We start from the raw sequence: 27,436 nt of genomic DNA on the forward strand, positions 1-27,436 counted from the left end.
AGGAACTAGGGCCTCCTGCCAACATCCATAAGTGAAAAATATTGGAAACAGATCCTCTAGCCCCAGTCAAGCCTTCAGATGAGTGCAGCAGACACCTTGACTATAACCTCATGAAAGACCCTGAGACAAGAACAACCCAGCTTAGCCCCTCTCAAATTCCTAATCCACAGAACTTGAAAGAGAATAAATGTTCACTGTTTAAAGCTGTGAAATTTGAGGGTAATTTGTTATGCAACAGTAGATAACCAATAGATTCTTTTTTGGGCCCTGTGGTTAAAGGTCTGCTCTTCTCTAGGGAAAGGGGCTCCAGTCCTGGGTCTGGTCCCTCTTGCGACTACAGGGGCCACTACAGCACCCACAGGCCAAGGTACAAACCACAGACACTGGGCCAGGCTGCCTATGTACTCACAGGCTGTTTATTTATCCGAGACTAAGGATGAGAGAGAGAGGATGAAGAGAAAAACCAGATGCCTCAAGGTGGTAGAGCTGATGGGAGAAATGAACAGAAAGACTCCTCCTCTTTCTCTTGACACAGACCCCAGGGAACTCCAGCTTCAGGTGGGGCCTCTGGGGACAGTTTAGGGGCCCCTAGGAGGCCTGGCAGTTGTCAGCTAGGGTCAAGATCCCCAGAGGGGCAGGTCCCGGGCTCGGAATGGCTTCTGCATACACAAAATATCTCTCCACAAAAGGCACTGGTGTGGGTGGGGGGAGCAGCAGGGAGGCTACCACATCACTGGCAGGATCCACTGTGCCCTCAGTCTGGGTCCCAGCCTCTCTCAGGGGCTGGGTCTCTGCCTCCTTGTTCCTTTCCTCTCCCTTCCCTCAGCCCAGTGGTAAGCAGGCAATCAGCGGAGGGCCAGGTCAGGCCGTGTGGTGGACACCCCCTCTTCAGGGCTAATGCATCTGACGACCTCTAGGCTAAGAGCCCCAGACGGGTGACTTTGGCCGAGAGGAAGGAGTGGATGATGAAGACCATTGTTTTGGGGCATGAATGCAGGTCCAGCTGCTGCAGGGTGGACGGAGAGAAGGGTCAGGAGCCCCATCCAGTCTGGGCCCCAGGACAGCATCACCCCCCAGCCCCTCCACTCACAATCTCTCCTTCAGCGCCCCCGAAGTCCAGGAAAAGGAGACTGGCACCATCGTCCGAGGACATCTGCAGCTTCTCAAAGGGTTGTCGGAGCAGCACAACTTGGGCCGCACCTGGCTCGGCCGCCCACAGTGTGAAGCCTTTGTCAATATGCACAGACAGGCTGCAGGGACGGCCGTTCCACGTGCAGGCTGTGGGGAGGGTGTGGGCACGGGCACAGCGACACCTCAGAGACCGCAAGCCCTACCTCCAATCCCCACTGGTAGCTCCAAAAGCGGAACTTGAATGCCACTGGAGGTGGGAGGCTCACTGTCAATGCCATTTGTACACCCACCCTGTATAGAGTCACCCACACTCTGAAATACAGAAGGATGAGCAGGCAGAAAACCTATACCCCACTTCCAGTCCCACTGCCAGCAGCAAAGGTGGAAAGGGGGAGCTTCAACTCTGCTTTGGACAGGAGGCCCACTCCCTATAAAGGCATCAGCAGACCCACCAAGCATGGCCTTCGGAGACCTTAGAGGCCTGTAGGCTTGCCCAGTTAAATGTGAATTTCAGATAAGCGATGGATCATTTGGACATACTTAGACCAAAAAATTATTTGTTGTTTTACCTGAAATTCAAATCTAAGTGAGTGTCCTGTATTTTTTCTGGCAACCCTACTCCAAGTGCCATCTCTCATATCCTCACCAGCAGAGTCAAAAGCCGGCACAAGAAAACCCCTGGGAAAAGAGTCTCACTACCTACCAGGGCACCTGCACATCCAAAACAGAGGGCCCTCAGAGACCCCAAATCCCACTCTCTCTCCCCCTCCTGAAGCACCCTAAAGAAGGAAACTTGAATATCCCTGGGGATAAGAGGCTCGTTACCAGAAAGGCACTCCCAGATCCACCCAGCCCACCTGTCGACACCTCCTGCACACCCTCAGCAGCCCGGTGACAGCCATCCACCAACTGGCGGGTCCAGGCAGCCAGCTCCTGCGGTGACTCCACGCTGAACAGGTGAGTGTCCACACCGTGGCGCGTACCCGTGCGCAGGGCAAAAGAGAGCTCTGCATCGTAGGACAAGGAGCCCTTGGAGGGGCCTGAGTGCACCAGCCTGGGGGCAGGGGGCAGAGGGCTAAGCATGAGGCCTCAGGCAGCAGGGAGGTAGCTCTGGGCCACAAGGGTGGTTACCTGGGAAGGGACCCTGCGACTCCTTTACCACCTAATGTGGGGACAGGACTTCCAGACAGCCACTGACTGACTCACAGGAGACCAGCTCCTGCCACCCTTCCCCTTGCCCCCTCGGCTCCAACCGTTCTGGTGTCTTCAGACACGCCAAGCACACTCCTGCCTCAGCACCTCTGCTGTTCCCTCTGCCGAGCACACTCTTCCCTGATTATCTGCATTGCTCTCTCCCTCACTTCCTTCAGACCTTTGCTCAAGTGCCATCTCCTCTGAGAAGCCTTCCCTGACCTCTCTGTCTAAAACGGCACCCCTCCCTATCACTCACTAGCCTTACTTTTCTTTATGGTACCAGAAGTTATAATTACTTTTCACTGTTTCGGCTGGCTTTTGTCTTTTTCTCCAGAATATCATCTAGGGTACAAATTTTTGTCTAATTGTTCGCCACTATATTCCCAGCAAGTAAAACAATGCCTGGCATATAGTAGGTGCTCAGTAAACATTTGTGACCTGAATTAATGAATCACTTAATTAGGCAGGCAATTCATGACCTGCTTATCCCTAGTAGGCAGCAGGCTCCTGACACGTACGCCAGAGCCCAGCCCAGAGTGAGGAGACATGTCCAACAAGGGCCCAGACCCCGCAGCTTGACTCTCACTTGCTGTGTAACCTTGGGCAGTTCAATGCCCCTCTCTGGGCAGCAGACCCCAGAGTTCTGTCCTTTAGCCCACTTTGCTCCTCACTCCACATACTTTCTCTCGTAGCTTCATTCCCCCTTGGAGCTGCTTCTGATACTTGGAGAGACTTGTGGGTCTGTAGTCCCCTACTTTGCAGCCCTAAACTACAGACCCACAAGTCTCCAAGTTTCCTACCCAAGCTCCCTACCTGTCCCTCGCACACTCTGGACTCAACTCAGCGTCTTGCTCTGACCTCCTCCTTTGCACTCCCACCCCCAGTCCCACTGCTCCCCCAGACACAAGCTCCAAACCTCCCGTTCATCCATTCATCCGGACACCTCCCCCACCCTCCCCATCTGGTGAGTACTAAGCCTGGTTAATTTTACCACCCATGTGTTTTCCAATGCAAATGCGGCCTTTCCTCTCCATCTGCTGCCTCCACCCACCTCCACCAGCTCTCCTGCATGACTGCTCCCATCCCCCGCCTCCAGCGTATTTTCCAGGTGGCAGCAACATAGATTCTTTTAAAACACAACCCAGGGCTTCCCTAGTGGCGCAGGGGTTGGGAGTCCGCCTGCCGATGCACGGGACACGGGTTCGTGCCCCGGTCCAGGAGGATCCCACGTGCCGCGGAGCGGCTAGGCCCGTGAGCCATGGCCGCTGAGCCTGCGCATCCGGAGCCTGTGCTCCACAACGGGAGAGACCACAACAGTGAGAGGCCCGCGTACCACACACACACACACACAAAACGCAACCCAAAGAACCACCTCACTCCCAGGCTAAAACTCTTCAACTCTGCCCCAGCTCTTAAGATAAGGCTAACATTCCTTAACCAGCCAATAGAGGCTCCGCAAGATCAGGCCCTGCCAACTCCCTGCCTCATTTCTCTCCCTTTCCTGCAGAGAGTCTACAAACTGTTATAGCACACTCACGGCTCCATGAACGTGCAAGAGCCTCTGTACCTTTGACTATATTGTTCCCTCTGTGTGAGATGCTTTTCCAGCCTTTCTTAAATAGCAAACTTCTACTCACCTGTCAAAGTCCAGCTCAAATGTCACCTTCTGCCCGAAGACTTCCCCCACCAGGCCAGGTAGAGTTAAGTGGTCCCTACAACTCTGCATCCTAAAGGCTGTTCCCGGGTCAGTCTCCCCTGCCAGGCTGGGGACTCCCTGAGGGCAGAGCCTCTGGGGGCTCTCTGTCTCCTGAACCACACAGCACAAGGTTGGGCAGAGTAGGCATCAATGAATGAGTGACTGGTGGGACCTCATATCCTTCTGTTCCAAGCCCCCATTTTACAGATGAGGAAACCAGGGCCCAGACAAGGCAGAGACTCGCTTCAGGCCACCTGGGGAATAACTCAGGGCAGGATGGGGCTGGAGTCCCCAGCTTCTGAGGTCCATCTAGAGCATCACCCCCCAAGCTCTGGGTGGGACACACAGTCCTGCCTGTCCGCGGATACCTGGTGGTGATGAGCGGGGCAGTACGGGCCGGCCGGCTCAGGGCCTCACGGGTCTGGGGGAGACAGCAGTAGAGGAGCAGCTCCTTTTCGGTCAGCAGGGCCAAGGTGGGTGCTGTGCCCCCACTGGGCAGCTGCAGGGGGCAAGGCAGCAGTGAGGAGGGACGGAGAGGGGAGAGGTCAGAGGGCCAGGGAGGGGTGAGGCAGTGAGGGGCAGTGGGATTTGGGTCAGCTGCAGGACAAGGGAAGAGTGGGGAGGATAGGTCCCGGGCCCTGCAGGCACCTGCTCAGTCAGCCAGCCGATCTGCTTGATGTCCTGGCTCCCGGCTGTGCTGGTGGCTGACAGCAGTGCCTGCAGCTCGTCCTTGACCCAGGGCATCAGAGCGTTGACCTGGGCTTGGATGGCAGCTGCCCACGACCTGGCGCTAGCCTCATCCTTAGCCCTCAGGAAGAGGGTGTCCCGGCCATCTGCTGAACAGATCTCCAGATACCTGCAGGCACAAATGAGGTGGAGGGGAGGGCCCGTCCACTGGGCTGCAGGTACCCAACCCTGAAATCTGGCCCAAGAAACTCCATCTACCACAAAACCAGAAGAAACCACAGGGGATGTCCATGACAGAATCAGGAGCGACACTTGCTGCAGGGCTCCAGCCACAGTTGTTGGAGCCTCACGGGGCTTATCTGTCTTCTCTCAGGATAAGAGACTATCTCACACACACACCCATAGGCATATACACACAAATACACACACACTCAAACATGTGTGACGGGGGCCAAACTTATCACTGTGCGAGGATTCATGATTTTGCCCTGTCCTGGTTTCTGAGGAGAAGGACTGTCTTGCTAGGCCATCTCCCAGGTTCTCCTTTGTGGTACAGAACCAAAGTAACGCACTGACGGGGTAGGGGTGTGGACACAGCAACTGAAGAGGCTTAGTAGCCTGAGATGGTCTACATAAAAAGAGGTGGGGGGCGGGGAACTTCCCTAGCAGTCTGATGCTTAGGACTCCACGCTTCCAATGCAAGGGGCACGAGTTCGATCCCTGGTTGGGGAACTAAGATCCGTGGTGTGGAAAGAAAAAAGAGCTGGGGAATGGAGAAGGGAAAAGGGCAGGGAGATAAAAAGCCACACAGGTAAGTGTGGGGGAAAGGTTTCAGGGAGGTACAAGAGGAGTTAGTGACAGGGAGAGGACTTTCAAATGTTCTATGGGGCATTAAAGATTCACTCCCCTTTGGCTTTTCTGTAAACAGTGAAGTGGGTCAGAAACTGGAGAACGGCTCACACACATCCATTCCAATGCCCTCCGCCTCTGCCTTCCTCCACTACAGAGCTCCCTTGCAGCTAGCCCTGGCCATCGACCCAGTTCTGACTGATGAGAGAGAGAAGGCTCTGGGGAGGGTGTCCTTTCCCAAATGAAAGGTAAAGCGTTCCCAGCTGTGGTAGTTAGTTTCCAAAGGTGGCCTCCACCAAATTCATCCCTCCCTATACACACGGTGCACCTCTCTCATCAAGAGGTGAAGCTGCTTTCTCCTCTACTTGGCCTTGTGACTTGGTTTGACAAATAAAATGTGGCAGAAGTGCCATTCCGGCATTCCCGTGCCATTCCGGCATTCCCAAGCCATCATGAAATCCAACTAGCCCGAGGCCACCCACCCTGAGAAGAACAAGCTAGCCATATAGAAAGGTCATACTGAAAGAGGAATGCTTAGCCAGCCTCTAGCTGTTCCAACCACCCCAGCTGGCACGTGGGTGAAACAGCCACCTTGGACTTCCATGCCCAGCAGATATCACATCGAACAGAACTGGCCGGCTGATCCAGCCCAGATTACAGAATTGTGAAAAGTAATAAACTGTTATCTTCTAAGCCACTAAATTTTTGGATGGCTTGTTATGCAGCAATAGAACAAAATACCAGGAGAAAAGTTCCTTTGTCCTTTGCCTTCTTCCTGTCTGGCATATGGACACATGCTTGGAGATGCAGCCACCATCCTGCTTCCAGGAAGAAGAAAATCCACAATAATGATGGCAGAAGGGGAATTCCCTGGCAGTCCAGTGGTTAGGACTCCGCACTGTCACTGCCGAGTGCACGGGTTCAATCCCTGGTCGGGGAATTAGAATCCCACAAGCCATGTCGTGCGGCCGAAAAAAAAATTATAAAAATAAAAAAAAGAAGCTGGAAGCCTGATGCCTTGAGGGCATTCTTGAGCAGCAACAGCAGCCTAAACAGCTGACCACTGGACTTCTTTTTAAACGTGTGGAAAAATTAACTCTTCATTTATTAAGCCATTTCGTGCTGGGGTTTCTAATACTTGCAGCCCAATGTAATCCTAACACTAAGTAAGAGTTTGAAATATTTTTCATTACATTTTGGTTACCAGATTGTGTTCCTTTGACTGGGATACTGTGCTGATATGGAAACCCAGTTATATTCAAGTTACACATATGTACACAAATCAGGCACATGTACATACATGAGTATACACATATAAATATTAACACAAACACACACAAACACATATGCACAAATCTACACCTCTGCCCATGCAAATGCTCACATATACCCACAAACACTTGCATTTAAATGCCATCTACATGTAGACACACATAGAAATATATGTACACACATGCTTCAGGTGATGTCTGGGGTCAGGCTGGGATCCACAATTAACCTAAAGTTCTATGAGTCTCAGGAAGGACTGATACCACCTCACCTTCACCCAACACACAAGGCCCCTTTAGTGGAGCACCTGTAAGTGACCTGTGAATCACTAGTTCTTGCCTCATGAGGGCAGGCTGGGGCTGGGGCAACAAGCAGGGCCAGGAGATATGGATGCTGAACATTAATCAGCCCTTCAGGGCAATGCTGGGCATTGGCCTGGCATTGAGCCTCAGCTGTAACTAGGACCCACAGCACAAGCCTTTTATGCCCAAGCCATATACACACCACCCCAATACTACACACCACCCCAATACTGCACACCGCGTTTAATCAACATAGACTGCATTTACCACCATCACTACTCAAGCACCTGAAGCTTCTGAAGCAGAGAGGGCTACCTGGAAATGAGGCAAGCTCCATTCCTTCCAGGTTGTGTGATCTCGGGCATGTTACTTTCTCTGTCCTCATCTACAAAATGGGGGTGAAATAATAGGACTTTGCCTGTAGGGTTGCTGTGACAGTTAAATTAAGTTGTGCGTGATAAACACTCAGTAACGTTGGCTGGTATCAATCTTATCATCGGTGTTAAAGGCTGCGCAGATGTGAGGGGTGGTAACCTTCCACGGCCCTGACACAAACGTTACCAGACATCTCAGAACCTCAGCAGAGTTGGAAGAGACTTGAGGGGATCACTGAGTCCGATATGCTTGTTTCACAAAGGGGAATCTAAAGGTTAGTGAGGAAAAGGGACTAGTTCAAGGAGTACCAAGACTGGAATCCAGGGCTCCTTCGCAGACCAAGTTCCTCCTCAGATGTGAACTGCCCAGAGGGAGAAGAGAGAAGCAAAGCACACTATCATCCCCATAACTTCACCCTTGCATCCATTCAACAAACATTTCTTAAGCACCTACGACGTCTGCGCATCATGCTTGTCACTTTGCAACACAAGGGAATCTTTCCTTTGGCCCCACTACCTAACACGAGGGCATGTCTGTCTGAGTTGCCCCCTACGCCAGGCTTACCTGGTCTCCGGGTCACTGGGGGTGCACCTCCTCGAGACATATGCCATCTTCAAGGACATGTGTTTGGCATCACGGAGGTCCCGGGGTGGGAGGCCAGGGGAGGAAGGCTGCCGCTGAAGGGGTGAGGCAGGAGGCGAGTCCCAGCCAACCGAGGTCCCACTGGCAGAGTTCTTGAAATACGGTGAGACCTCTTTCATGTACTTGACTGGTTAGGGGAGAGGTCAGCAGTTACCACTGTGACATGGGCTCCCACGTAGCACACATCACAATTGTCACTAATTCATTAAAAGTTTAATTTATGTCCACTATCACTATCCTCCTCTAGGCTAAAGTCTCAGACAGGGAAGCATGGTAGAAAATTCTGGATGCATGCCAACATCCATTCTCTCACTTTTCCCTTGGTTTATAGACACATGGCCACTTGGAAGAAAGACTACATTTCCCAGCCTCCTTTGCAGCTAGGTGTGGCCACATAACTAAGTTCTAACCACATAAGTTTAAGTGTTCAGAGCTTCAGGATGGCTGCTTAAAGGGAATGGGCAACAGCTGCAGCAAGGCAGTGAGAGAGCACCGGGAGTCAGAAGATGTGACTGCTCTGCCACTGTCCCATTGTTTGCCTCTATCTCTTCAGTCTTCTCATCTGCAAAAAGGAGGCGCTGCATGAGATAGTCCTATGGTGGAGGCTGCTAATTTTCCTCCAAGATAGTGATAAACTTCCAGCTTAAGACTTCATCTTCTAGGTTCCCTTGCAGCTATAAGTGCCCATTTGACCAAGTCTGGCCAATAGGATGACAGCAGAAGAGATGTGTGCAGCTACCAACCTCTGCCCATTAAAGAAAGGGGCACGTCCTGGTCCGGGAAGACCCCACATGCCGCGGAGCAACTAAGCCCGTGTGCCACAACTACTGAGCCCACGTGCTGCAACTACTGAAGCCCACACGCCTAGAGCCCATGCTCCGCAACAAGAGAAGCCACCACAATGAGAAGCCCACGCACCCCAACGAAGAGTAGCCCCCGCTCGCCACAACTAGAGAAAGGCCGTGCAAAGCAGTGAAGACCCAATGCAGCCAAAAATAAATAAATAAATAAATAAATTTAAAAGAAAAAGAAAGGGGCACACCCTTCCTTTCCCTGTCTTTTCCCTTGACAGGTTGAGCTGGCTAGAACACAAACTGGTGGGGCACCATCTTGACCAGGAGAACATGAGCCACACTCTAAAAGGCTGACTAACAAACAGAAATAAATGGATGCTGAGACTCTGGACTGCCATGTCAGACTTGAACTGTTACCTAAGAAAGCAAGGAGCTTCTATTATATTTAAGCCATAGTATTTTATGGGGATCTGGTTACAGCAGCACAACTTGTACCCTAACCAATATAGATGTCTAGAGGCCCTCTTAGCTCTGACCAGTCAACACTGAGTGAGTATAGTGGGCTCCTTCTAGAATAGCATTGTCCAACAGAGACCATGATTTCTATGATTATGAAAATGTTCTCTATATACACTGTCCAGCACAGTAGCCACTAGCCGCATGTAGCTACTGAGTACTTGAAATGTGGCTGGTACAAAATTCAGAGGAACTGAACTTTTTGTTCAGTTCCTCTGCCCAACTGACCCATAAAGTCATGTTCTGATATGTGATCCTGCTCTCCTGGATATGCTAGCTGAACCAGGGGTCAACCCCTTACCCACACTAGGCTACCCAAATTAAGACTGTTGAGAGATCCTACACTAATGTGTTGAACACACTTGAAAGCTATAGGGGCAACCACCTTCTGCAGTGAGGACAGAGAAGAGGTGAGAGCTAATTTGTAGGGAGAGAAAATCAGTGGAGATGCATGTTGAGAGACAGAGGGAAAGCCCTGCCAGGCACCTGCTAATGTTCTGGTTTCTGATACTCCTCATTTAGAAAGTCAGACTGCCATTCCAACAGGAGTTATGATATTTGCAACCAAAAGAGTCTTGACTGGGGCCTGGATTCCATGCCTTTTGACAAAAGGAAGATGTCAGTAACAAAGGGCAGCTAGAAGTGAAAGGCAACATGATGAACACAAGGTTGATCTGAGAAGAGCTTGGTGGGAGAAGAGTTTCAGAGACAAGTCAGTTTTCTTGAGCACCTAATATGTGTCAGGTGTTGGACTGGTCCTAGGTAGGACTGGGATGGTAAACATGTGACACTTGAGCTACCACTTGTTTATCCCTTGCTCAAGGAAGCCATCACAAATCAATCATAGTGTTCTATGGCAGCCATTACCAATCAATTAAATAATAAAACATTTTGGCATTCTTACTCTATCAATTAGTTGAGTTTGGCTGCAAATAATAGAATATATGATAACAGTGCCTTAAGCAATAAAGATATTTATGATTTCATGTAACAAGAAGTCTAGAGGAAGACAATTTCAGGATTGGTTCAGTGGCTCAATGACATTGGATCCTGGATAGGCATCTCTGCCATTGGATCTCTGCCATTCTCTGGCCTTCCCCTCATGACCACAGGATGGCTGCAACAGGCTTAAGCTAATCATTCCTTACATGACAAAACCTAAAGCAAGAAGGGAGGAGGCAGGCAGCAAAAGGGCTGTCTCCTCACATCTCCCTCTTATCAGAGAGGTAAATATTTCCATGAAGCCTTATATCTCATTGGCCTGAATGGGCTGCATACCAACTTCTAGCAAATCATTAGTAAGAGTGAATAGTCATGATTTATTTAGACCAATCACAATTCAGCCTCTAGGGCTGAGCATATTCCCACCCAATTAAATCAGGCTCTGGTAGCATGGAAGAAGGGGAAATGGTTGGAAGACAGACAACCAGTAGTGTCTGCCACCTCTGTCCCAGCATCTGGACTGTTCCCAATTCTGATGAGCAGCAGTCTCCTATCTCTAAAATGAGCTGCTAGAAGGACAGTGTGTACATCAAGGTGGTTAAAAGTCTTGCCCGAGCACTGGTCTCTCTTCTCCCAGCCAGGCTGTCCCCTCTGCTGCCCTACTGAATAGTACCTATGCCTGCTAGCCCTTGGGCAGCCTCTCTTCCTCTCCTCTCAGCCACCTCTACTCCCATGGCCATCTGGCTTGCTAGCCATCTGATGTCTGCAGTCAAGGCCCAGTCAGTATGCTCTGCCTGTGAGCGGACAGACCAGGAAGGGGCGGGGAAGCAGTTCTTGGCCCAGCTCCCTGGAAGAACCACATAAGAAGCTATTTCTGTTGCAGGAGACTGACCCTGAGGCTCAGATAGGATCCAAGGCAAACAGGGGTGAAAGTGAGAGGGAGTTACAAGCCCTATTGGGGTTGGAAGAGAAGTTATATTGAAAACAAGAGCAGATTTTTTTGAGAGAACTAAGCCTAGGTCTGAAGATTGGGAACTAAGACTAAAAATGACTCATCCTCACCATTACAGTAATGACTTACCCCAGGATTATGTCTCAAGGGGCGATAGAGGTGGGACACATCACAGCCTACCTGACAGCCAAACCATTCCCCTACTTTTTTTCTCCTTGCCAACAGAACCCAGAGCCCAAAAGGCTGGGCTTCTCCCCAGCCCAGGGGGAAAATCTTGACTGGTCAAAGCAAATCATGATCATTCCATCCCTCTTGCTTGTGATTAGCTTAGAAAGGGGCAGATGATACAATTCTGTCCAATGAGCTATGAGAGAAAATATACTCCCTTCCCTTCCTCTCTAGCCTTTAGAAGTTGCTGGGAGGGGAGAGTTGGTCCTAAACCGATGATAGTCACTTTGACCCCAGGATTGGGGTCCACACACTGAGGATGGTGAAACCTTAAATTAATCCACCCTGGAGCCATGCTGACTTTATGTATTCTGGAAGAAAACATATTTTCTTCAATGTTTAAACCTCTTTGAATTGGGTTCCTGTTACTTGCAGACAAAAGCATCCTAACTAATACAGCACCCACCCATTCCGCCCCACTCTGACTCAGGCTGCAACTGATATATCTCCCTACTATAATTAACTATGTCCCTCCCCTGCTCAAAGCCATGCTCTGGCTCCCTGCACTCTTCACCCAACTGCAAGGCTCTCCAGGACCTGAGCCCTGCCTACCTTGCTGGCTTTACCTCCTGCCACATCCCCAATCTCGCCCTCTAATCCAATTATACTGACCTCCTCAGAGCTCTCAGAAGCTGTAGGAGCTTCCAAATGCCTTTTAAAATGCAGTTCTCCCTGCACAGAATGCCCTTAGTACATGGTTTGGAGACAGGCACTCTAGGATTTGAATTCCAGCTCTGTCTAACTATGTGACCATGGACGAGGTAATTCACCTCTCTGGCCCTCAATCTGCATAATGATGTCTACCTCAGAGAGACATTAGAATTAAATAAGATGATATAAAACATATGACACAGGTTCTGCCCACACTTAGAACTCTGCTGTGATTTTGTGTGTTGGGGCTGTCTCTCGCACCGAACTGGGAGCTCCTATAGGACAGAAACCGGGCTTGATTCGAACCCAGAGTCAGTGCTCTGTGAATGGAGAAATGAACGCCAGGGCAGGACAGGTTCGTTCAGCAGGCGGGAGAAGGTGCCACAGCCCAGAAGGTCCTGGCTCAGCTCAGACATCGCCCCTCTAGGAAACCTTCCCAGATACCTGCTCTGGAACCTCCAAGCCCATCACCTCCGCAGTCCCCTAGACCCCACTTCCCTATGTGTCCATGTGGGAGTCCGTGTTCTCCTCCAGGCTGGGAGCACTGTGAGGGCAGGGACCTTGACTGACTTGTCTCTGTACCCCCCAGAATCCAGCAGGGATCTCCGACGCTACGTGCTCAGCAAATGAACATTTGCCACCTTGAAGCCAGAGAAACTACTAGAGGCCCTGCTCACCCAGGCCATCCCAGAAGAGGGTCCTGCTTCTCCTCTCCCACAGGAGCATGCTATAGATGGACAGCACACCAGCTGGTGTCTGAAACACGGCTTGCATTTCACCAACCAATCAGCCTGTCCCAGAGTTGGGGTGGGGTGCTGGGGCCCCCAGAGTGTGGCCATAAATAGCCCAGCTCTGAGGCCTCCTCCCTGCTCTGATTTCTGCCTGAGTCACCCAGCCAGGCAGGGCGGGGCTGCCCAAAGGCAGTGTCCTAGAGAGCTGAGGGCAGGACCATGACCCTGTGGCCAGCATTCTTGAGACCCCAAGGATAGACCCAACTGGTGTCCACACCCTCCCCAGCCAAACCTCTGGCCCAGGAGCCTGGTAAAGCAGATACGTGGGCCCTTCCTCCTCAGGGAAGTTGAAACAGACACAGGACGCCCTGCCCCTTCCAGAGGCCCCGATTGCCAGCTCTGCCAAGGAGAGAAGCCAGCCCTGACCCCAAGGAGCCAGGAATAGATTCCACTAGAAGGAACAGAGGAACAGAGGCAAGGCAGGACCATTTGCCTGGCCCAGGACAATTGGGAGGGAACATATGTGTTGCAGAGAGAAGGAGATACATCTGTTCTGGCTCAACACAGTATCCCCAGTACTTATCCCAGTGCTCAATAAATGTTTATGACTGAATGTCTTGGCTTTGAGTCTTGGCTAAAGCCTGTCCCCTAAGCTCAAGCTGTTCCTTGTCTGTTCAGTGGGTGCTCATTTACTTGCCCCTGCCTGAAATTACATGATCTATCCAGTTGCTTACTAGTCTACAGCCTCTCTCCTCTAACCAAAATGTCAGTTCCATGAAGGCAGGGACATGTTTCCTTGCTTATTAGGGTATCCCCAGCATCAAGAATAGTACCTGACACATACCAGGTAATCAGTAAATAAGAAATGTTGCACAAGCCTGGGGCTGCACAATGAATATTGACAAGCCTGGGGCTTCTCAGGATGGAGACAACATTGAATTGGGCTCTAGAGTGAGGCAGGCTTGGGTTTAACTTCCTTGCTCGGTGACCTTGGACAAGTGACTTGACTTCTGTGAGCCTCTATTTCTTCATCTTTATAATGGGAGTAAAATATATCTATCTCCTAACATACTGAGATTCAATACTTGTAAAGCACTTTGTCCTGCCTGGCATAGAATAGGTCTTCAGTAAATAGCAGTGGTTATCTCTGCTGCTATTCTTAGTATGACAGTATAAGGGGATGAGCACAGGATGTCGTGACAGACAGACAGACAAAGATTTCAATCCAGGCCCTGATGCTTACTCTCTGGCCTTGGCAAGTCCCACAGTCTCTGAGCCTCAGTTTGCTTGCCTATATAATTGGCACTGATATGACAGCTTTCTGAGTAAGGCATCGTGAGGATTCAAGTCCAAGCTGCCCACCTGCCTATCCAGGATGCTGTGGAGAGGACATGGCATTCCAACGGGCTCTGGATGATCTTTGAGGTCCTGCTGGTCCAGCAAGGCTGGACTATACATAGTTCCCAGCCACTGGCAGGCCTTGCAGCAGAGCTGCCTGGATTGCCACACTCTGGGGCATAAAATCTCACCTTCCACACCCTTGTACAGTATAGGGGGCACCACCTATCAAGATCCTAAAGGCACATGAACACTTTGAACTTGCAATACCCTTTGCAGGAATCCCCTTCAGATAAATGTTCACAGGTGCGTAGAGGGGTCACGGCATCATTGTCTATGGCACAAGAGGCTAGGAGCAACTTGAATCCCATGAATAGGGGTTGCTAAATACAAGAAGCGAGCTCGGGACTTCCCTGGTGGTCCAGTGGCTGAAAATCCGCCTTCCATGCAGGGCACGCGGGTTCAATCCCTGCTGGGGGAACTAAGATCCCACATGCTGTGGGGAAACTAAGCCCACGCACCATCTCACAACTAGAGAGAAGCCCCTGAGCTGCAACAAAAGATCCTGCATGCCAATGAAGATCCTGCGTGCTGCAACTAAGACCCGATACAGCCAAATAAATAAATAAATAAATAAATAAATAAATATTTTTTTTTAAAAAGTTGAGTTCTTGGCAGACCACTCAGTCCTGTTCACGGCTATATCCCCAGTGCCTTACATCGAGTCTTGACATAGAGCAAGGGCTCAATAAATATTTGTGAGACGAATATCTGAATCCCAATAATGGGATATTATGCAACCATTTAAGAGAATGAGGTCTTCCCTGGTGGCACAGTGGTTAAGTAAGAATCCGTCTGCCAATGCAGGGGACACAGATTCGAGCCCTGGTCCGGGAAGATCCCATATGCCACAGAGCAACTAAGCCTGCGCACCACAACTACTGAGCTTGCATGCTGCAACTACCGAAACCCACGCACCTAGAGCCCATGCTCCACAGCAAGAGAAGCCACCGCAATGAGAAGCCCGCATACCGCAACGAAGAGTAGCCCCGGCTAGCCGCAACTAGAGAAAGCCCGCACGCAGCAACGAAGACCCAACACAGCCAAAAATAAGTAAATAAATTTGTTTAAAAAAATAATAATAATAAAGAGAATGAAACAGAGCTACATGTGCTGAGTTGGAGAGAGGTCCTCAACTTGTTCAATGATAAAAACAAATATGGAAACCTTTCTCTGGAAGTGTGTGAAAATATTAGCCATGGGTATGAGAAGATAATTGCTTTACACTCTCCTGGGTTTTTTTTGTTTTTTGGTTTTTTTAATTAAGCATATATTACTTTTCACATTTATTTTAAACTCTATTTTTCAAAAATATACCGCCAGGGTCTGGGGAAGGGGCGGCAGGTGCCATGTTGGGCCACAAAGGTGGCAAGAAGCCCCTGAAGCAGCCCAAGAAGCAAGCCAAGGTGATGGACGAGGAAGATAAGGCATTCAAGCAGAAACAGAAGGAGGAGCAGAAGAAACTTGAGGAGCTAAAAGCGAAGGCCGTGGGGAAAGCCCCCTGACCACAGGTGGAATTAAGAAATCTGGTAGAGACTTCCCTGGTGGTCCAGTGATAAAGACTCCGCCTAACAATGCAGGGGACACGGGTTCAATCCCTGGTCAGGGAACTAAGATCCCACATGCCGCGGGGCAACTAAGCCCGTGCGTCACAACTACTGAGCTCGCACAGAGAGCCCGTGTGCTGCAAAATACAGAGCCCACGTGCCCTGGAGCCTGCGCACCACAACTAGAGAGAAGCCCACGTGCCACAACGAAAGATCCCACATGCCTCAACGAAGATCCCGCATGCCGCAACCAAGACCCGATGCAGCCAAAAAATAAAATAAAATAAATAAATAAGTAATAAATAAATCTGAAAAAAAAGGAAATCTGGCAAAAAGTAATCTGCTCCTTGTGTCTGAGGCAATGGTGAGCCTTAATTCCATTCCTGTTTAAACATCTGGATTCTCTGCCATAACATCTGTTGCTACCTATAGCTAGAATGAAGTGTTGTCTTGGAACATACTGTACATTTAAGAATAAACTTTTGTTAAAAACAAAAAAAAGGGCTTCCCTGGTGGCGCAGTGGTTGAGAGTCCGCCTGCCGATGCAGGGAATGCGGGTTCATGTCCCGGTCCGGGAGGATCCCACATGCCATGGAGCGGCTGGGCCCATGAGCCATGGACGCTGAGCCTGTGCGTCCGGAGCCTGTGCTCCACTGCGGGAGAGGCCGCGGCGGTGAGAGGCCCGCATACCGCAAAAAAAAAAAAAAAAAAAAAAAAAACACTGAAAAAAAACACATATATATATCTACACACTACTACGTTCCAAACCATCTTAGCCAGGATTCAAAGATAAAGCCCTCATCAACTCAGGAAGCCTACTAGTATCTTAGTAATGGGAGAAAGAAGCACTTATTGAGCACCTACTATATGCCAAGCATGAAAGCTCAAATCTCACTAACACATCTTCACCTAATCAAACCAACTCAATGAGACCGATCCATTGTTAAACTGCCCAATTTAACAGTTGAATAAATTTAATAAACTGAGTCTCACAGAGATGATATGACTTGCAGTGCAGTACAAACATTTAAGAAGGGCTTCCCTCATGGCACAGTGGTTAAGAATCCACCTGCCGGGCTTTCCTGGTGGCGCAGTGGTTGAGAGTCCGCCTGCCGGTGCAGGGGACGCGGGATCGTGCCCCGGTGCGGAAGGATCCCACATGCCGCGGAGCAGCTGGGCCCATGAGCCATGGCCACTGAGCCTGCGCGTCCGGAGCCTGTGCCCCGCAACGGGAGAGCCACAACGGTGAGAGGCCCGCGTACCGCAAAAAAAAAAAAAAAAAAAAAAAATCCGCCTGCCAAGGCAGGGGACACGGGTTTGAGCCCTGGTCAGGGAAGATCCCACATGCCGCGGACCAACTAAGCCCCTGCTCCACAACTACTGAAGCCTGCGCTCCTGGAGCCCGTGCTCCGCAACAAGAGAAGCCACCGCAAGGAGAAACCCGTGCACTGCAACGAAAAGCAGCCCCCACTCGCCGCAACTAGAGAAAGCCCGCGTGCAACAAGGAAGACCCAAAGCAGCCAAAAAAATAATAAATTAATTAATTAATTTTTAAAAAAAATTTAAGAATATGGGTTTTGACATCTGACAGATCTGACCTCAAATTCCATCTCTGTCCCTGTGTGACCTCAGGCAAAAGCTTCACCTCTCTAAGTTTCAGTGTTCTCATCTGTACAATGGGATGAATAATGAACCTTCAGTCATAAGGGTGGTTTTGAGGATGCAACAAGAAAGCATATGGAAGGCACCTAGCACAGTATCCAGCACACTGTAGGTGCTCATTAAACAGCAGACATACCATCACTATTATTAACATTCTTATCATTATCATTATAATTTCCTCCACCACCACCAACAGCCAAGCTCACATAGCTAATCAAGGCCAAAACCTGCCTCCAGAGCCCCACAAGCATTTTAATCAAAGATCCAGGGAACAGGCCAGGACTGAATTAAGCCAAGTTTTGTCTGTGGGGAATCACATGGCCCTAAGCCGTATGTGTGTGAAGCCAAATTAATGTTTTCTTGAGAACAATGATTAGAACAACAAGTCTTTGCAGCCATGGGAGGACTGGACGGGGGCTCCATTCATGCCTCTGTTCCCAGGACACAGGTCCCTCAGGCGCCTCTCAGGCACAGCATCACTCGGCTAAGCTGCATGGAGTGGCCTCAAATTAGCTGCATCCATTAACATCCCACTTTTGACAGTGGTAATGTATTGAGCCAAATTTCAGGCAGGACACCTGGCAGTGTCCATCTCCCAGGCGATGTGCTGGCAGGGGCCTGGCCTTGGAGTTCTGAGGACTCACAGTGGAAACTCTCAGGGGTCAGTCAAGCCCAGCTTGAGCCTTGAGCCCCATCTTAAACATTTAGGAAAGTCAACTGCAATTGAGGAGGTTAAAGGCAAAGTAGAAACGGTCAGGGATGTCCCCTAGGTGATCATTCCCCCCAAACTCACCAACATCTAATGTGTGCTGGCCTTGGTGCCAGGCTTGGGGCTCTGAGGCAAACTACACATGACTCCTGCCTGCAGAGACCTTCAAGTTTACTGGAGAAAACAAAAATGCTGCTGCTGATGTGATGATGACAAAGGTTGACATTTATCAAACGCTTACTGTGTGGAATTGTGCCATAAGCCTCAAATGCATTGTCTCATCCTTATAAACAACAAATAAAATAAATGAGTGCCTACTTATGCACACTGGTCCCAGCACGTTACATGCATTATTTTTTTATGTTGCAAACAACTATGAGTGGTAGGTATTATCCAAGGCAGAGTCAATAGTGGCCTCTGCAATCAGACAGACCTAGTTTTGAATTGAGTCAGCCAATTTATTAGTTGTATGACTTGAAGAAAGTTATTTATTCTTAACAAATCTTGGTGACTTTGTCTGTAAAACGGGGATTATAGCAATTCCTACTATTCTCTGTGTCTTTTATGTACATGCTACTCTATGCCTGTATCTTTCTTGTTTTTTTTTTTTTATTTATTTATTTATTTATTTTTGGCTGCGTTGGGTCTTCGTTGCTATGCGTGGGCTTTCTCTAGTTGCGTTGCTGTGCATGGGCTTCTCATTGCGGTGGCTTCTCCTGTTGTGGGGCACCGGCTCTAGGCATGCGGGCTCAGTAGTTGTGGCTCATGGGCTTAGTTGCTCCGTGGCATGTGGGATCTTCCCAGACCAGGGCTCGAACCCGTGTCCCCTGCACTGGCATGCAGATTCTTAACCACTGCGCCACCAGGGAAGTCCCATGCCTGTATCTTTTAAAAGCCTGATCTTTGTGTGGGGTGAACCTTCTCTACTTTGTACAAAGTACTAAAATTGGCTTTATTCATTTTTGTCCTTTAGTATTATTTTTTAATGCATCACAGGCTCCCTGTTACTTGTGTCTTGTCAGCCTCACTGGGGGTGGAGGGAGGGGAGGCATCTGGCTGTCCCTCCCTTTTCTCCCAGGCCTGGTCTCCAAGGGCCCAGGCTGGCCCTGCTTCCAGATCCTTGCACACAATGGGCCTCTCTAAGCAGCAGACAGAGGCGTGTTGGCTGTCAGCTTGGGCCCAGACTCTGGTCACAAATACATCGCTATAGCTGAGAATAGGCTCAAGACACTTGTGCAAACTCCTGCCCTCACAGAGGAAAAGGTCTAGAAGGCAGGCTGGGGTTGCTGATACCCAGCTGAGCCCCTGACTTAGGCCAGGGAAGTAGGGTTCTGGCTGACAACTGTAGTTTGCTAGTGACATCTTTTCTTCTAGGATGTTTTTAGGGAGCTCTGTACCCAATAAGCCCCAGACCTCAGGAAAAATGTCCAGCTGCCCTGCCAAGTTCACATCCAAAGGACAGGCCATGGGCCCTTGGAGGTGGTCTTAGAAGTGGGATGGGGCTTCCCTGGTGGCGCAGCGGTTGAGAGTCCGCCTGCCGATGCAGGGGACACGGGTTCGTGTCCCGTTCCGGGAAGATCCCACGTGCCGCAGAGCGGCTGGGCCCGTGAGCCATGGCCGCTGAGCCTGCGTGTCTGGAGCCTGTGCTCCACAACGGGAGAGGCCATGGCAGTGAGAGGCCTGCATACCACAAAAAAAAAAAAAAAAAAAAAAGAAGTGGGATGAGGTCAGGGAAGTTCTGAACAATGTGACCAGTGATTGGGTGCTTGGGAGGATCCTAAGCCCAGAGAGGAGGCTTCCAGGAGCTCTGGCTCCAGACTGGGGCAGCTGCCCAGTCTCCACAAACTCCCCCAAATCTCAAGGACCAGTCAGAACCCAGCATCCTAGATCCCTCATGTCTTCCAGGCTTTTCAGATCACCCATGCGATTCAAAGAGTCTTGACCCCCAGTGCTCACCCCCACCCATTTGTTGCCTTGGGTGGAATTACCTCCTTCTACAAGCCTGCTGGAGAGCAGCTCAGAGAGAGACTCCAACTAAGAAAAAGCTGGGAAAAAACTAACAAGAAGGCTACAACCTCGAGACTCCTCTTTTTATTCAAACCTGCTTAGGTCAAACCACCACCATCTCCCTCCTGCTCGTGGCCCCAGCCTCTTTGTTGCCATTCTGCATCTACTGTTGCCTCCCTCCAAACCAGGTTGATGCTGTAAAGCCCAGAGCTGACCATGTGAGCCTCTGCTGAAAACCTTTTAACCGCTCTGTTTCCCTCCAAATTCCTTTAGTCTGGCACTCAAGGCCCTGCAGAATCTGTCAGTCTGAATAGCCCTCTCTTTCTCCACTCCCTTCCTCACACCTAGGCTCAGATAAAGCTGAATTACTTCCCAGGCAACTCCCCAGGTAAGTCAAGTCATTTCACCCCTTCGTGGTTTTGCTCACACAGCTCCCCTTCCCGGAATGCCCTTTCTCCACCCCATACCCACATCTGCTTATTGTTCATAAAGTGCCAGCATCCCCTCCTCCAGGAAGTCTTTCCTGACCACCTGCCTCCTCCAATCCCTGGGCAGACCCCATCTCAGCACCTATGACAGGATGGTGATCTGGTAGGTTTGCTCAGCTATCTGCCCCACAAGACTGAGAGTCCCCTTGAAACCACTGAGTAGAGCAGTACAAAGGGAGGAGGAGAGAAAGAGAAAGCAGGAGAGGGCTGTCATCCAAAAGGGAGGAAAAATACCAGAAGATTATAAACAACTTTATGCCAAGAAATTTGACAACTTAGATGAAATGGACAAATTCCTTGCAAGACATAAACTACCAAGAAAAGAAAAAAAACAGATCATCTAAATTGCCTTATTAAAGACATTAAAATCGGGAATTCCCTGGCGGTCCAGTGGTTAGGACTCCGCACTTTCACTACAAGGGTCCAGGGTTCGATCCCTGGTAGGGGAACTAAGATCCCACATGCTGCGCAGTGTGGCAAAACAAACAAACAAACAAACAAACAAACAAACACTTTCTATAAAGGTAGCTTCCCTGGAGAATGCTACCAAACATTTAAGGAGGAAATAATACCAATTCTATATAAATGCTATGGGACAGGAGGGGAGTCACTAACATTTACAGAGTGCCTACCATGTGCCAAATCCTATGCCGGGCAAGAGGCAGGCCAGGCTCCATCCAGCAGCCTGGGTCAGCATTTGCCAAGGAAAGCTCTTGCCCTATGAAAAGTCTTAGAGAAGATAAGTGCTGGAAACCCTCAGTCCTGGGATGTTACACATGGTATTTCTCTTCCCTCCTCTATGTGCAGCAGACATTGCTAATCAATTCCAGCTCCTTTCTGCTGAGTCCAGATAAGACCTCCCAATCTTTCCAAATATGGAACTCTCAGTAGCCACCAAGGAAGCTAACACTCAAAATGAAAGCTGTTGGTGATCTCTGATCTAGCTTAACCCCAACAGATATGAAAACTGAGCCCCAGAGAAGACGAGGGTCTTGCCTAAGGCCAGATTAATTACAGAGCAGACAGAATTTTAGACGCTGATTTTTAAATAGTTTGTGTGGAGAAGATAGTGTTCATATTTTGTCTCCCCCACTCACTGGTGGGCTCCTTCAGGAAGGGCCGGGTCTGCTTTAGCTTCTGACCCAATGCTCTGCAAATCAGGTACATAGTAGGTCTCTGGAAATGCCTCTTGGCTTTAGTGAGGAAGGAATGGAGTAAATGAGGTAGAAGGCTTGGGTATTAGCCCCGAAACCAGGAGGCGCTTCAAACGTCTAACACTCAGAGATGTTACCCTCTCAGAATGATCCACACTGAGAAGCCAGATAGAGACATTCTTTACTTAAAGATGAGGAGGTGAAGGGGACCTTGGCGTGGATTAGAAATGTGTCTACAGTAGAAATTTTACCATCCATGGACTAAACTTTCAAACAGCAGAGACTAAAAGAGTTTTTCAAGTCAACCAAAATATGACATTTTGATGAATTTCAAATGTTTAAACTGCATTACTGGCTATAAATATCAAAGTGATGAGGCATATGGGAGGGAAAGTCTCCTATATCCATATCATTAATGTGTGATCTTGCTATTTCATTTTGCTGTTAAAATATGATTGATATACTTAAGCTTTTAGGGACCAATACTGCAGAGTCAGCTTTCAGTATATATTTTAAAAATGCAACAGTAGCATTTAAATAGACACACAGTACATTTAAATAGATAATAAAATGTAAAAATAAAATAAAACAAAACAATAGAGAATTTAGGTCAAGAATGCCAAAGATCACCCAGGGATCCAGAGCCTGTTTGTCTCTGTGGCCTCTTGGAGACCTCTTTGGGGACACAAAGGCAACCTATCAGAATCTGGGCCTGGGTCTCAGCTCCGCAGCTTCACTGGCCATGGCATTCTCCATCAGCCCCCACCACCTCCATGTGCCTGTTCTGGGCCAGGAGCCAAAGATACATTCTTCAGGCCCCCATGGCTTCCGGAACTGACAGAGTGGAGTTTTTTTGGGGTTTTGGTTTTTGGGTTTTTTTAACATCTTTACTGGAGTATAATTGCTTTACAATATTGTGTTACTTTCTGCTGTATAACAGTGAATCAGCTATATGTATACATATATCCCCATATCCCCTCCCTCTTGCATCTCCCTCCCACCCTCCCTATCCCACAGAGTGGAGTTTGATGAAAGGGCTGAGCAGAGCAGAAACCTCCTGACAGAGCTGGCAAAAGGCAGAAGTGGGACCACCCCAGCAAGAGACTGTAACAACCTATGGGAAACTGAGGCCCGGAGAAAGCCAAGGTCTCATCTAAGACCACACAGTGACGGGATAGTGGAGGGGAGCCACCAAGTACCCCCCCCAAAAAATAATACTCCTCTCTGAGCCTAGCTGGAAGTATTTGATGTCCTGATACATAAAGGCCAAGTCCCCTCCCAAAGCAAGATGGGTCTCAGGGTTTTAGGAGAACTCAGAGTTGAGAGCTCCCCTGGTTCCTCAGGAAAGAATCTTAGCCGCCCCTTTGCCAGTCCCCGCCCCTCTCTTCCCCTGAGTCACTCACTGGGTGGCAGATCCTGCCTGCCATGGACCTTTTGTCCTACTTCCACAACCCAGTAAGGCAGAAGTTACATCCCTGCCCTACAGATGAGGAAAGTAAGGCTCAGGGGAATGAGGTGACTCGTCCAAGGCCACAGAGCTAGGGAGTGGGAGAGAGGAAATGAAAGCCAGGTCAGCCTGGCTCTGGGCCAGCTCTGCTGCCACCACCCCTGCTGTCTCAAGGCGGATCCCCAAGTTCTGTTTCTGTTTTCAACCCTGCCCACCTCCCAGCCCACACTGCATGAGGCCTGGGGAAGGTAGGGAAGAACTGAACACCCCTGGGGTCCCCAATGCTTACCCTCAAGCACCACCTCTTTGCCTGTCTTCTTTAGGACTTGCACCGCCTCATCATGGGTGGCAGAGGAAAGGTCTTCCCCATTCACGGACAGGATGGCATCCCCTACAAAGAGGGCCTCCGTCTGGTCGGCTGCCAGGCCCTTGAAGATCTTGGAAATGAGAATAGGCATCCTGTTCTCTCGGCCCCCTGCACAAGCACGGAAAGAGGAAGAAACTGAGGCAGACACTCCAACACTTGCGAGTCACATCAAGGCAAAATTATTTCTGAAGGTATCTCACCATGTCCAAACCAGTGCTGGGAAATGGGGAATGGAGAGTAAAGAGAATCTCAGAAAAGAGCCTTAGAAGTTTAGGACACTAATAACACTTGCAAGTCATTTTCTAGATTTATAATGTTATAATGGATCTTTTGGTTAAATGCTTTGGGTATTCACCAGTGTTTGAGTAACTTACCAGGTGCTTCAGTAACTTCTTTTTCTTATTTTATTTTGCATTTTAAGCAATTTTCTCATAATGGGGGAACCCACTGATAACCTCTAATCAAGAATAAAGATAGAAGTCAGCTATTGCTATAGCCATGAAGGATCTCTTTAGCAATCAGAAAGCTTTACAACCTAGGATCCAGGCTAGAAACCAAGGCCTTAAAGTCTAGAGATTTCAAAAGCCTATCTGGGGACTTCCCTGGTGGCACAGTGGTTAAGAATCCGCCTGCCAATGCAGGGGACATGGTTCGAGCCCTGGTCCAGAAAAATCCCACATGCTGTGGAGCAACTAAGCTCGTGCACCACAACTATTGAGCCTGCGCTCTAGAACCCGCGAGCCACAATTACTGAGGCCCGCGCACCTAGAGCCCGTGCACTGCAACAAGGGAAGCCACCGCAATGAGAAGCCCACACACCACAACAAAGAGTAGACCCTGCTCGCCATAACTAGGCAACTAGAGAAAGCCCACTTGCAGCAACAAAGACCCAATGCAGCCAAAAATTAATTAATTAAAAAAAAAGCCTATCTGGGGACTTCCCTGGTGGCACAGTGGTTAAGAATCCACCTGCCAATGCAGGGGACATGGGTTTGAGTCCTGGTCCGGGAAGATCCCACATGCTGCAGAGTAACTAAGCCCATGTGTCACAACTACTGAGCCCACGCGCCACAACTACTGAAGCCTGAACGCCTAGAGCCCGTGCTCCGCAACAAGAGAAGCCACTGCAATGAGAAGCCCACGCACCGCAACAGAGTAGCCCCTGCTCACCACAACTAGAGGAAGCCCACGTACAGCAACAAAGACCCAACACAGCCAAAAAAAAAAAAAAAAAAAAAACTAATACATTTTACCACATTGCTTTATTTCTAAATTCTTGAATGTCCTTTTAAAATCAGCAACAGTAATAACACCATGCTAAATGCTTTCAATCTTGTCTCCTTGCATCTCCACAACATGCCAGTCACATAGGCATGCTCAGATTCCTACTGGGAAAACTGAAGTGTAGAGAGAAGCCCCCTGCGCAAGGTCACCCAGCTGGTTAGCGGCAAAGCCAGTATTTGAACCTAGGTCTCCTGGCTCCAGAACCAACACTCTTAACTCTATGGTAGACTGCAAGTCAGGCCCTCAGGTATCACACTAGTGCTCCATCCTCAAAGATGAGGAACAAGTGGCCCAGGTCATAATTCCAATGTCACCCAACAAACTGGTGGCAGAAGTAGGACTGGAATGCCTCTCCAGAACCCCACACAGGCCCAACAGTTTGTTCATTGCACCACACAGAGCACGAGACCTAGGAAAGGAAGGAGTTTCTATTTATATCCATCTGCCCTCTTCTGCCTGAAATTAGGGACTTCAGTTCAGTTTGAATCCATGATTATTCTTGGATGCCTGGGCTGGGCTGGACCCTAAAGGAAAGGTCAACATTGCAACAGGAGCCCAGTCTCCATACATGAAGAACTGAATGGAGCTGGTATTCCCCCTGACACCTCCTAAAAGTACCCTTACTCCCACCTGGAAGTATGACGCTAGGAGGTAACTTTATGTGACCTTGGAAAGTCCCCCCCTCTCCAAGATTCAGTTTGTCCACCTGCAAAATGGAACTCTGTATGCCTCTAAGTTCCTTCCTGTTTTAACCCATTGAGTGTACAATTTCTGGATTGATCTGTTGCCCTATCCCATGCTGGAGTTTGAAGGCAAAACTGGTGCCCACTCCCTGGCTTTCCCATTTCCCCCCTTTAGATCCCTTTGGTTGGCTGCATGGAACCTTCCATGGGGAAGAACCGACTCCTCTAGACACTCTCTAGGAGCCTGATAACTAAGGTTCAAATCCCAGCTCTGTCGCTCACTGACTGCGTGATCCTGGGAAAACCATTTTACTTTTCTGAGTCTCAGTTTCTTCACCTACTAAATGAGGATTATGCTTCCTACCTTTTAGCACTTGTTGCCAGGATGAAGTGGACATGAGCCTAGAGTACTGGGCACAGCACTTGGCACTCAGTGGTAGCCAAGTCACCACCATCCCCACCCCTTCAGGAAAGAATGGTGACCCCAGCAGCTGGGGTGTGCAGTTTTTTTAGCACTAGGTTAGTTACTTTGGGAGTCTCTCGTAACCTCTATTCTTCCTCTCATCTAACAGCCATAATTCTCCAGGCACCTACTATGTGTTGGCAGGGTGAGTACTTTGGACTCCTGTTTTCATAGAAACATCCCAATTCTACCATTACCCTCATTATATAGTTGAGGAAACTGAGGTCCGGAGATGGGAAATGACTTGTCTAAGTTCACACAGCTGATTCTGGACTTCAGTCTGGGTTGCCCCCTAAAGAAAGCTGTCAGTACTGGGGGCTGAGAGCTCATCTCAATCCTGTGGAAGGTGGAAATGGTCAGATCAGGAAACTCAAACCCAGCTGTTAGGGCTCTTCACCTAGGTCCACATCCTTTCTAGGTCCTCAGATTTCTAGGTCCTTTCTGGACCCCTGTCTGTGAGCCCAGCCCAGCTGGCGCCTCCAACTAGTCTCCAATCTCCCCACCAGCCATGCTTCCTACTCCAGGCCTTACTCCTCCCTCCCACCTCGGTTGTGTCTTGAAGACTTCCCCCTCCCTGCCCTAGTAGCACCCCAGGCCTCAGTCTCCTTTCTCCATCCTTTGCTCTCCTGGGGTCCCTGTTGTTCCTGATGGCCATGCAACCCTAGACTAGGCAACCAGTCTCAGATCTCTTTGCCTCCACACAGAACTCCCCACTCACGTGTCCTTGGTGAGTCCCCAACGCCCTCCACACCTGTGCCTTCTGACTGAGACCTCAAAGCCCTCTCTGACCTTGGTGCTCCTGGTGCCCTCGGTTCCCTCTGTCCTCTCAGACGCCCTTACCCCCAGACAGAAGTCATCCAACTCCATGTTCTCAATACGCTGCCAGCCCCCGCGACCTCTGCGCCCTCGGCGGTCCCACAGACACCACGACCCGTGCCCTCGGTGGCCCCGCGCCCACCTTTAATGCTGATACCCAGCCCGCCGGCGTCGGCCTTGCGCACCGTCACGCGGCGCCGCTGGAGCAGCAGCGCCTCCGGCAGCGGCGGGGACTTGGCGCCCGGTTCGGCGGCGCCGTTCAGCTGCGTGGGCTCCGGCTCCCGCTGGGCACCGGGCTCCGGGCCGGGCTCGCCGTCGGCGGGGCTCACGGTCAGCGCGTCCTCCTCTAGACTGAGCAGCACCCGCTGCCACCGGTCGCCTCCAGCCCCCGAGCCCGCCCCGGCGCGCAGTTCCAGCAGCCCGGTGCGCGGGGCACGCCTGCCTGACGCCAT

General features: G+C 49.9%; 1 protein-coding gene and 1 pseudogene across 3 annotated transcripts; one reads left to right on the top strand and one right to left on the bottom strand.

Moving 5' to 3' along the window:
* Window positions 1-417: 417 nt before the first annotated feature.
* Window positions 418-27,436, bottom strand: SNTA1 (syntrophin alpha 1; the record flags this gene model as incomplete). Of its 2 annotated transcripts, none has more annotated exons than XM_079720286.1 (8): window positions 418-1,003; window positions 1,091-1,278; window positions 1,989-2,185; window positions 4,390-4,520; window positions 4,670-4,877; window positions 8,068-8,272; window positions 23,661-23,846; window positions 27,127-27,436. In XM_079720286.1, the coding sequence occupies 8 exons, from the start codon at window positions 27,434-27,436 to the stop codon at window positions 914-916; spliced, it is 1,515 nt and encodes a 504-aa protein (XP_079576412.1). In that variant the 3' UTR covers window positions 418-913. The 2 variants fall into 2 exon arrangements, with proteins under 2 accessions (XP_079576412.1, XP_079576411.1); XM_079720285.1 differs by having other exon boundaries at window positions 418-1,006.
* Window positions 15,707-19,418, top strand: LOC307062563 (translation machinery-associated protein 7-like; annotated as a pseudogene). Its single transcript has 2 exons — window positions 15,707-15,886; window positions 19,354-19,418. The product of its transcript is annotated as a translation machinery-associated protein 7-like (transcript).

The sequence above is a fragment of the Hyperoodon ampullatus genome (assembly GCF_949752795.1).
Source record: "Hyperoodon ampullatus genome assembly, chromosome: 14".
Classification (NCBI taxonomy): Eukaryota; Metazoa; Chordata; class Mammalia; order Artiodactyla; family Ziphiidae; genus Hyperoodon; species Hyperoodon ampullatus.